Raw genomic sequence first — 11,965 nt, 5'->3', positions numbered from 1 at the left:
ATGCACCATCATGTAGCCTATTAGGTACAAGGCTAATTCTTATCTTTTGGTTCCATTTTTGTGTAAAGCAAATTATTCCCATTAAGTAGCCTAATTAGCGTCCGTAGCCTACTCCGTTCTGAAAGACGACGCCCGCATATCAAACAGCTGCAGTCTGCATAACGTTCGTCGGGGGAATAGTATAGGCCAGGCGTGGCCAAACTACGGCCCGCGAGCCAACTGCGGCCCGCTGCCCGTTTTTAAGTGGCCTGCCATGAATTTAGGGAAAAAAAAGTAAAAAAGAATTTTTTTTTGCTAAAAACGTTTTTCTGTTTCAAAGTTTAAAACGGAAAACGAAAGCGAAAACGGGGGAAAAAACGGAAAAACAAAAACATTAAGAAAAAGAAACTGAAAAAAAAAAAAAAAACTGATTCCCCCCCATTTCATTTTTTCAATTTAAAACCATTGAAAATGGGTTATACTTGGGCACCCAGACAAAAAAAAAAAAAAAATACTGAATTAATGTTTAATACTAATGTTATGTTAAATTATCTCTGTCTTAAAGCAGCTACGAGCAACTTTTTCGATTGTTATTAAACAGTATAAATTTAATTTCAATCATGAGAGGCCAGTCGGTAAGATTTAACAAACTTTATTTAGCAATCGGCATGCATGGCAAATACTTTGGCGCATGACTCCATTAGCCAGTGGCGCTGCTCTTGAGGCAAGAGGAGGGCATCTGCTTAGGCTAGGAGATCCCCCCCCCGTGGGGGATCAGGAGTCACGACTCGTTGGTGGCGGACTGGGGAGGTGGGTGGGGCAAAACAACGCTCCGGAGGAGGGCTCAAGGGAGATGGACTGCTGTGAAGCTGCTGCTGTTATGATCGGCCAGAGAGAGAGAGGTGACGTAGAACCCTTGCTATATATATGAGAATTAACTGACGTCATATCTGACGTCATTACGGACGTCATACTAAGACTTTGACTGACCACGTCATACTAGAACTTGATTGACGTCAGGGGTGATCGGATTAGATTATGCACGAATGGCCTTCTGCTTGAACTATGGTCTAGAGACCTCACTTCAATCATGAGAGGCCAGTCGGTAAGATTTAACAAACTTTATTTAGCAATCGGCATGCATGGCAAATACTTTGGCGCATGACTCCATTAGCCAGTGGCGCTGCTCTTGAGGCAAGAGGAGGGCATCTGCTTAGGCTAGGAGATCCCCCAAAAGGGAGATCTGATTACCGGAGGTTAATTGAGATCTGCGGGCACCGGTAGTTGGTTGTACTTTTCTGGCCTTCGACCTTTTTAACGACTTATGGCTACTTGCGGCTGGCGCTTCCCAACTCGGTCGGGCCTTCGATCTTGACCCCCCTACTTGCGTTGCGGCTGGCGCTTCCCAGCTCGGTCGGGCCTTGCGCGCCGCACGACTTGGCCTTCTGACTGACCCTGACTCTCTCTCTCGACTCTCTCTCTCCCCCAAAAATGATCCGGGAGATTTACTGCGCCTACTGGGCGCTGTGCTTTTCGGGGAGCCACCACCAACGAGACATTTTGGCACGGAGCCCGGGACACTGTTTGTTGCCATGCTCGCCGATTGAGGAAGGAGGGTTCTTTGGGCCACGGTATGGCCGCCTGCTCCGGGCGGGTGTAGCTGGAGAGCTGATGAAGACCAGCTGGAGCGTCCTCTTGAGGTGCTGGATGACTTAGGGGTTGGTGACTTAGTGACTTAGGGGTTCCCAACTTGGCCTGGGTGACTTAGAGATTTCCCGACTGGGCGCTGGACTTGGATGGCTTAGGGGTTGGTGACCCGACTTGGTCTGGGTGACTTAGTGGCTTCCCAACTTGGCGCTGGGGCCAGTCTGAGGCCTGAGCCTGATGTAGCGAGCCATGGGGAGTAGATTGTTTCCAGGAGTTAGGATGACTTAGGGGTTGGTGACTTAGTGACTTAGGGGTAGGTGACTTAGTGACTTAGGGGATGGCTTAGGGGTTGGTGACTTAGTGGCTTAGGGGATGACTTAGGGGTTGGTGACTTAGTGGCTTAGGGGATGACTTAGGGGTTGGTGACTTAGTGGCTTAGGGGGTGATTTAGGGGTTGGTGACTTAGTGGCTTGGGGGATGACTTAGGGGTTGGTGACTTGGTGGCTTAGGGGCTGGTGACTTAGTGGCTTAGGGGGTGACTTAGGGGTTGGTGACTTAGTGGCTTGGGGGATGACTTAGGGGTTGGTGACTTGGTGGCTTAGGGGTTGGTGACTTAGTGGCTTAGGGGGTGACTTAGGGGTTGGTGACTTAGTGGCTTAGGGGGGTTGGTGACTTAGTGGCTTAGGGGATGACTTAGGGGTTGGTGACTTAGTGGCTTAGGGGTGACTTAGGGGTTGGTGACTTAGTGGCTTAGGGGATGACTTAGGGGTTGGTGACTTGGTGGCTTAGGGGATGGCTTAGGGGTTGGTGACTTAGTGGCTTAGGGGATGGCTTAGGGGTTGGTGACTTAGTGGCTTAGGGGATGACTTAGGGGTTGGTGACTTAGTGGCTTAGGGGATGACTTAGGGGTTGGTGACTTAGTGGCTTAGGGGGTGACTTGGGGGTTGGTGACTTAGTGGCTTGGGGGATGACTTAGGGGTTGGTGACTTGGTGGCTTAGGGGTTGGTGACTTAGTGGCTTAGGGGTTCCCAACTTGGCCTCGGTGACTTAGTGACTTCCCGACTTGGCGCTGGACTTGGATGACTTAGGGTTGGTGACTTAGTGGCTTAGGGGATGACTTAGGGGTTGGTGACTTAGTGGCTTAGGGGATGACTTAGGGGTTGGTGACTTAGGTTTTTTTTTTTTTTTTTTGGTGTTATTACTATTGTTATTAGTGGGCGTTTAAAGATGGGATGATCGGATCGCAGACCAGGTAGATTGTCAATCAACTCGCTTTATTTAATCAAACACGAGGGACACCTACAGTACATGTGGTGTTTTCAAAGCAATGTAAATCAATATTTCTTGTTTGGTGGGGGGCGGGTCCTTTGCGGGCAGCGGGAGCGGGGGTGGGCGTCCCCGCAGGTGCTACATGCGTGCAGGAAATTACATTTGGGATATGTGCACACGTTTTCATTGAAATATCTGCAAAGGTAGTCGGGGGAATGGGCATGCACCTGGGAGGACCCACTGGTGTCAGGCGCCCAGGAGGGGGCGGGGCTGGGGGCGGCGCCGGACTGAAAGGCCGCCTTTGGGCAGAATTGTGCAGAGTGCCCCGGTTCGCCGCACGAGTAGCAGGTGTTCACCGGCCGCCCGCTAACCAGCGACATGAAGATCTGCATGTCCATAATGGACCAGTTAAGCCGCGTATTAGCCCGGGTGATCATCAGGGCGGCTTTAGCGGAGAATGCTTTATGATACTGGTAGAATAATTTACCGTGGTTGGAGTAGAGGTCCACTATTAGCGCTATATATAAATCTAGCTCGTGGCGGCGCTCTGGGTACACCTCACAGATCACGTCGCGGTAGACGCCGAACGTGTTCAGGAAGTCACATAGGGAGAGGTCTTTGGACAGGCGGGGGTCGGACGACTTTAAATAGACAGGGCCATCTGGGTCACCCCCGACCTTCCTTTTGCACTCGGGGGATGGCAGGAGTATGCTAACTAAATTGATGTCTCTGCCCTTCAAAATCTGGGATCTCAACCTGGGAGACACATCGGCACAGGGAGAAACAAAAGGCATACCGAATGAGATGGCGGGCGTGGCGGACGCCAGGGTGTTCATCTGGGCGGGTTGGGCGGTGGTGAGGAGCACGTCGGCTTGCTGCGTGGGCGGGGGCGGGATCGGCTGCTGCGCTGGCTGGGCTGTGGCGAACGTGGGGGGAAAGGGGGGGGGGGTTTCCAGGGCCCTCAGACGAGCATCCACTGATCTGCTAGCATCTAGCAGGGACAGCAGAATGGCTCTTGACGACCCCTGTCGGCTCGGCGGAGCTGCGAATGGTGCCGTTTCCGCTTCCGGGGCGGCGGCCTGGAGGTCAGTGCGACCAGGAAGGACATGGCGTCTCGCGGTGGCCCCGCGGCCTGTATTTCCCCGGCGTCTCCCCGCTCTCGGAGCGGCTGCCTCTGCTGATCTTCGTCCGCGGCCTCTCGCACGTCCGCGCCGAGCGGCCTCCCCCTCTGGCACGCTCGCGCGCGTTCTTGGGCGACCGGGCGCACGCGGCACTTCGTCATCTGCTCTCCTTCCAAGGGCCGTCGCAGTGGCGCGCCCCGTGCCACGGGAACGCGCGCCGGGCCCTTTCATCGTGGCTGCATTGGCGGCCTGTGGTCCGGCCGCTTCGCCAACGTCTTCATCAGACGTCTCGGAAAGCAAGAACGCACCGTGGCCGATCTGGAACGGGGTCTCGTTGGCTGAGCTGCTGTCGCTGTCCATGGACTGCTCGGAGCTCGACATGCCGGGAATGGAGTGGGAAGCGTTGAGGAATATGCGGGGAATATCTGCGTTGGATTTCCACGGGTAGAGAAGGCTTGAGGGTGCTGATTCGGTCTCCGGATATGGTGCAAAACAACGCTCCGGAGGAGGGCTCAAGGGAGATGGACTGCTGTGAAGCTGCTGCTGTTATGATCGGCCAGAGAGAGAGAGGTGACGTAGAACCCTTGCTATATATATGAGAATTAACTGACGTCATATCTGACGTCATTACGGACGTCATACTAAGACTTTGACTGACCACGTCATACTAGAACTTGATTGACGTCAGGGGTGATCGGATTAGATTATGCACGAATGGCCTTCTGCTTGAACTATGGTCTAGAGACCTCACATCAATGCATCACATCTTACCTCTAATAGTCGACGAGACCAACGCAGAGTAGTCTCGCTTGAGCCCCGAGTGAATCGGCCAGTGTAGTCTGTCTGTGGCCAGGGAAGATCAGGAAGTGAAATGAAACGGTTTGCAGCAGCCACTTCGGCCATAACCACAAAATAACTTCCAAAAAACCTGTTAGAATATAACGAGAGATGTTCGCGAGAGTATGCGTGGCGTTCACAATGTTTATGCTATGTTGCTAGGCAGCGCGAACGGCGAGGCAGGCAGCTGCGTTTCACTTCCGGGTAGCCGGGCCGGCGGTAAGGAGAGAGAGAGAGAGAGCCCCCTGTTGACGCGAGTTTAGACAGACACAGACTTAATAATCATCCAAGGGAGTAATCTCCGATTCACACGGCTTTGGTCTCAGCTACTATTATAGGTAAGATGTGATGCATCAATATTGTAATTATAATGTTTAATAACAATCGAAAAAGTTGCTCGTAGCTGCTTTAACCTGGTGGCACAGGAAAAGAAAATTTGATAACATACAGAAATACCCATTGTAATAGGTGAGTGCATCAATAAACTATGTGTCATATATTTATTTAGGTAGAAATTCAATTTTTGATGGCACAAGGGTTTTCTGGTCCAATTTTTTTGCCGCGAAAACTGCCGCGCTTAATATTGTTTGGCCCGCGACTCCTTATATTTTTCTGTATGCGGCCCACAACCAAAAAAGTTTGGCCACCCCTGGTATAGGCTATAAATGCACATGACTAGTAGTTAGTAGTTTTTGTAAGGGAATGCACAGAGCTGATTTCGAGAGGGAATATCCTCAGACCAACTCGCCACAGACAGCTATAGCCCTCTGAAGCTTATTATTATATTTGTTAATTTTACCTACTAATGTCAACATCGTTTGAGCATAAAGCCTAACCGCACGGAGCATTCCTCCTGGCGTCCCTGCAGTCATGATTGTATAGGCTACTTTTTTTACTTTCACTCCTGCACTTTCTTGCTACATGAAGTGATTTCCCCTGTAATCTTTTTATGAATGAGCTGACCATTCGCACCTTTTCCGGCTCGCTGCGACAACGCTTTCAAGTGGAGGCGGGTTGCCAGGTAACCCGGCGCTGTTACTACCTACCGTGGCGGGACAAAAGGCGTAAAACAATTATCCACCAACACGGGTTCACGACTTTCACATCGGAGGCGCGAATCCTATTTTCCGTGCATTTTTCGGCTTTCAAGGCCGGTGTGAAAGAGCCTATAGAATCCATGAAGTCAATAATAAATACACATCAAATGTTTCATTTGCAGCGTCGAAATGTAGAAGCAAAGTCATGCACAGAAAAGGTAGAAATATTCTTTTTGTTGATGTTGCAGACAAGATAAAAAAGGGGCTCATGATAACAGCTCATCTCAAAACAAAAAGGAGGAAAAAGAAAAAAGAAACAACAACAGCATTTCTGCCTTCTCTCTCATGCATATGAGAGAGAAGGCAGAAATGCTGTTGTTGTTTTTTCTTCGTCTGCGTGCACAGAACAGCGTTTGCGACTGCCCCGAACTGCTATTTTGCAACCCGCTCACCTGCCAAATTGACACTGTGCACCTGTGCCGGGAGGATAGCAACTGGCTTTCTGCCCTCATCTGTGCCTGTGGGTGTCCTGACGGATCGCTACTTTACGGGAGAGTGCAAACGCTTGCGTCAAGACGTGCTCTGACCCACTTCTCAGCGCTATTCAGATCCATGCAGTACTATTTTGCAATCTCTCTCTCTCTCTCTCTCTCTCTCTATCTCTCTATCTATCTCCCTCTCTCTCTGCCTCTCTTTCGGGCAATGTGCTACATGTTATGTCAGTCGAGCCTACATCAGAAATAAATAAATAAATATGTAAGTAAATAAATCATTTTGAGTTTATTTGCAAAAACAGTTCAATGCCATTCTTAAAATTAATAAACAACACCTCTTTGATACTCCCTGGAGTGCACATAAAAAAACCTTATTGGTGTGATTTATGTGAAAATGATCAGGTGAAAATATTTTAATTATGATTTATAATAAAAAAATATATACTTTTCCACTTTAAAGCCGTGGGCACTAAGTGTCAAAATAATGAATATACAAATCAATCAATATATAATCTAAAAGGATGAAAATACAAACAGAGGTACCTGTTTTTTTTGCAAATTAAGTCCATGCCAACGTTTCTATTTACCAGTCAATCAAAGGACCCGAATTGCAACAATTAAAACAGAGTCACGGCTGCATGTGAACAGGAATATTAGTGGAATATTAATTTTCCTGTCATGCAAACAGCTGAGTAGGAAATTGTGTGTTGTGTAGAATGTAATTTGTATATGGAGTTATGACAGGCCTATCTCTTAATTAGAATACCAACATTCTCTCACATGATTATTGCACCACATCATGCAAATGCTATATTAACACATTGACTGCCAGACGTTTTTCTTTGCTGTAGTTAGCTTCTGCCAAGCCGTTTTTTGAGGATTATGGCTCATTTTATAAGAGCCGAGGATTCGTTTCAGCTTGGAGTTTGTGAACATACAATATCTCAAAAGTACTAATAGAATGTGTACTTTCTCTGTCTAAAAGAGTTAGTTTGTAGAGTTAGTAGTTATGTAAGCATTAGCAGTTGAATACAGCATGGTTTTAGCGTGAAAAATAATATTCAGAGATAAACGGCTTTTTGTGAAATTGGATGGAAGGGTCACTTTAACCATTCATTTTTGGCTCTCTCTCTCTCTCTCTCCCTCCCCCTCTCGCTCTCTCTCTCTCTCTCCCTCCCTCTCGCTCTCCCTCCCTCTCTCTCTCTCTCTCTCTCTCTCTCTCTCTCTCCCTCCCTCTCGAGTTGCTTCAACTCCGCCCTCCGTGGGCGGACAAGCTTGTCACCAGTCAGTGCTTTGCTGTGCCTGCATGTCTGGGCCGCTGTTTGAGGAAGTCGGGAGGGACTCGCTCGTTTGGAGTTTTGGTTGAGAGAAGCTTTTGCGATTCTGGTCATATTTATGCTGCGTGTTTCAAAGTGTGTTCCTGCACCTGTAATCTATCACCCGATCATAGTAGATCGGCTGAATCTATTATGTAAATTTGCAATCCCGCATCGCCAGCAATCAGCGCGAAAAGGAGAATGGCTGGGCTGAGAATGGCTTGACAAGTTAAAAAAATGCTTTCCTTCCTCTAGCAAGGAGAGCACTGTTGCCACTTAGTGGGTCGGTGGAATGGGTTGTAAACGTTCGGTGGCTCCAATAATTATATAAGAGATGTAAAAGGCTTAGATGCACAACCCACCGTCAAAAAAAAAAAATCGATGCCAAAAACGTGTAAACACGTTGTTGGCAGGGAACAGCTGGATTCTGAAAACGTGTTCATACGTTGTTGGCAGTGAATGAGTTAAAGGGGATGAGAGACGGACATCTGATTGGGTGTGTAGATCTAACGCCATGATCTGATTGGTTGTTAGATCTAACGGCCTGACCACGCCTGTGAATGATTACACTCCTTAATCCAGCCCATTTCACCTTTGCACCCCCACAAACGGGCAGATGCGCGCTGCGGAGAATAGCACGACGTGGACATGCCTCTAAGTGCACTAACGCCCAGCGCTAATTGCCCAGCAGCACCACCGCTGCGCTGAAATTAGCTAAATATGGGCCCATGACTTCCTCATGCTCACTCTGTCCCTCTCAGGTGTGTCTGGAGGAGAAGAACACAAAGCTGTCCCATTTGGCGCATGTCATGACTCTGTATAAGACCCGTTCCTACACACGCGACCCCTTCTCCTGGGTCAGCGTGGTCTGCCGCTACCTCCACGAGGCCTTCTCCGACATCACGCTCAACATGGTCACCTACATGGCTGAGGTAGGTGCTGATCAACATGTCTGCTATACTGTATGTCCAGGTTTATAGGACTTTTTTTTTTCTTCAAAATTGTATCAAAATTACCACTTGGATGCAGGTTTTTTAAACACATGTTCTGAAAACATTTGTAAAAAAAATATCAAATTCCACAATTTCTCCAAACTCTAGTTGAGGCAAGGCAAGGCAGTATGCAACTTGCTGCTTATTAGGAAGGGCGATTATTAGCACCGCAGGCTTTTAACCTTTGTAATACCAGTAGGTTATTTTAGTGCTTTTTTAAATTTACATTAGAAAGGCCATGGGTTGGCATTGAGATTTTAAACTACCGTAAATTCCGGACTATAAGCCGCGGCTTTTTCCCCGTTTTTTGGCCCTGCGGCTTATATAACGGTGCGGCTTATCTATGGATTTTTTCCAAAAAAAAAAAAAAAAATCTCTCTTTTTTAGCACTCTTTCTAACTATAAATCCACTTCTGTTTTAATTTCCTCTCTTGCCCTCTTTTCACCACACCGCGGACACTGTGTGCACTGTAAAAAAAAAATATATTAAAACACCTGCGGCTTATAGTCCGGTGCGGCTTATATATGTAACAAACAGGCAATTTTGCTGCTGCGGCTTATACTCCGGTGCGGCTTATAGTGCGGAATTTACGGTACCTTTCTGAAACAGATAATACTCGTCTCATCCTTTCTTGAGGAGAGGAGTGCGTCAGTTGGGTTGTGTGTGTGTGTGTGTTTTAATCACATCATGATCACTACAACATGCAGTGAGGTTCAAATTTAATAAATAGCTACATCTCTTACACCTTGTGACAACCAAAGCACAGCAAATAGCGCTTCCCTGCCAATTCTGAAACAACAGAGCTATGTAGGGAGTAGCCTACATCAACTTAAACCGATCAAATTTGATGAAGACTGCAGAAACAGCAGCCGAAACATGTCAGGTACAAACATTGCCTAACTGGCCTTTATAGATGAACTATTCTTAAAAAAAAAAAAAAAAAAAGTGAGGGGGCAGAAAATTGAACTGAGGGTGCAAAGCCCCCTGGCGCCCCCCAGCTTTCCCTGGAAGATCTACAGCTATATAAGTTGTAAGAAAGTAAATAAAACACAGTGAGCAGTATTCACTCACTGAGTATGTTGACATTCTCTCTCTCTGTCTCTCTCTGTCTCTCTCTCTCTCTCTGTCTCTCGCTCTGTCTCTCTCTCTCTGTCTCTCTCTCTCTCTGTCTCTCTCTCTCTGTCTCTCTCTCTCTGTCTCTCTCTGTCTCTCGCTCTGTCTCTCTCGCTCTGTCTCTCGCTCTGTCTCTCTCTCTGTCTCTCTCTCTGTCTCTCTCTCTGTCTGTCTCTCTCTGTCTCTCTCTCTCGGTCTCTCTCTCTGTCTCTTGCTCTGTCTCTCTCACTCTGTCTCTCGCTCTGTCTCTCTCTCTGTCTCTCAGCTGCTGGAGAAGGGACTTCCCAGTATGCAGCAGTCTCTGCTCCAGATCATCTACTGTCTCCTCAGCCACATGGACCTGACTGCTGTGCAGGTCAAACAGTTCAATGCCGATGTCCTGAAGACCATTGAGAAGTTTGTCCAGGTCAGCTTTCCTACAGTAGCGAGTGTAATATGAATACCTTACCTCCCCAGCTCTTCAGTGTAATATGAATACCTTACATCCCCAGCTCTTCCTACAGTAGCGAGTGTAATATGAATACCTTACATCCCCAGCTCTGCCGCTGTGAATCATATCTTCCCTCCCACATGTCCTCCTGTACTCTCCCTGCAATATTGATTAGCTCTTCTCTCTTAAGTAATTCATCATTTCATGCTCACTGGGATATTGTCTGGGCAATATGGCTCCAAACCTCTTTGCGATCGGATTGCTTGTAATGATGGTGATGTAGACATTAATCTGTGTGTCATATGCACTTCTTAAAGTCCCTGGAAACCAAAATCCACAAAAACGTTCTAACTATGTTATTTAGGGTCTTATGTTAGTAATTGTGTGTCTCCGAAATTATTATACATTACTTTCAACCCCCTCAAATCCTTAAAATCGACACTTTTCTACAAGATTCTACAAGGTACTTCCTCATTGAAGAGAGCAGTGCGCGAGGTGCTAAAATGCAGGAGCTTATGACGTCATAAGCTCTATATAACCTTTGTACACGCGCGCAACCCCTCAGTCCCGCACATTCTGCCTCCATCTCTCTTCAGAGTTCTAGTGGTCCCACACCTTTTTGCAGCTAGCTAACTACGCATTGCGTCAACACAAAGGCTCTTTTAAGAACCAACATCTATCTATCTATCTATCTGTCTATCTATCTATCTATCTATCTATCTATCTATCTATCTGCGAGTTTATCGCTTACTCGTCGGCGGTGTGTAGAAACCTTGAGAGGGAGAGCTCTCTCCTCTGCCTGCAAGTGCACAGCGCTGCTGTGTGTGTGGTGTGTGTGTGCGCGCGTGCAGACAGATAGACAGATGACCGTCAGTCAACACACACACACGCACACGCAAACACACACACACACACACACACACACACCATCTCTCTCTCTCTCTCTCTCTCTCTCAGAGAAATTTCAGGAAATTTCCCTGCTGCAGACGGGACACGCCCACACAGTCCGCGGGAGAAAATACACTCTAAAAAATAATTGATTCTCATTACTTTTGCCAGACTGTCAAACCTAAATTTATATACTCTGCGACGTTCATCATCGTTCAAATTTGGCTGGTGGCTTATTAACATAGGCTCCTGTGATGTGATGAACTCAAAATGCTAAATAATAATAAAATATTTCTGGTTTCCAGGGACTTTAACATGCAGTGGAATCCGGATTATTACCAGCTCCTAGCCGGTTGGCCTGCATGTTTAAAAACAATTAGCCGGCTTAGGCGCACTCCCGCGAGTGCGGATCATAACCATCTCAAGCCCAAGTATAGGATCCGCATTATAGGAAAAGTGACTGTGGTTTAACACTGGCAGCTCATGATCCAGATCATGTCATATACACTGCTATGTAACCTTTGTACACGCGCGCAACCCCTCAGTCCCGCACATTCTGCCTCCATCTCTCTTCAGAGTTCTAGTGGTCCCACACCTTTTTGCAGCTAGCTAACTACGCATTGCGTCAACACAAAGGCTCTTTTAAGAACCAACATCTATCTATCTATCTATCTGTCTATCTGTCTATCTATCTATCTATCTATCTATCTATCTATCTGCGAGTTTATCGCTTACTCGTCGGCGGTGTGTAGAAACCTTGAGAGGGAGAGCTCTCTCCTCTGCCTGCAAGTGCACAGCGCTGCTGTGTGTGTGGTGTGTGTGTGTGCGCGCGTGCAGACAG

General features: G+C 47.5%; 1 protein-coding gene across 1 annotated transcript in view; it reads left to right on the top strand.

Annotated features, from left to right (window-relative positions):
- The window catches only part of fryb (furry homolog b), a gene marked incomplete at its 5' end in the record, with an annotated part of 215,811 nt that overhangs the window by 172,395 nt on the left and 31,451 nt on the right, over positions 1 to 11,965 (top strand). The window contains 2 exons of the mRNA XM_083643518.1: positions 8,462 to 8,632; positions 10,072 to 10,212. Coding sequence (XP_083499644.1) covers positions 8,462 to 8,632; positions 10,072 to 10,212 — 312 coding nt within the window. The remainder of the gene's footprint in view (positions 1 to 8,461; positions 8,633 to 10,071; positions 10,213 to 11,965) is intronic.

Source organism: Poromitra crassiceps (assembly GCF_964638095.1).
Source record: "Poromitra crassiceps genome assembly, chromosome: 1".
Lineage (NCBI taxonomy): Eukaryota > Metazoa > Chordata > Actinopteri > Beryciformes > Melamphaidae > Poromitra > Poromitra crassiceps.
Note: the sequence above shows the minus strand (reverse complement) of the source record. Positions and strands in the feature narration are given on the sequence as shown.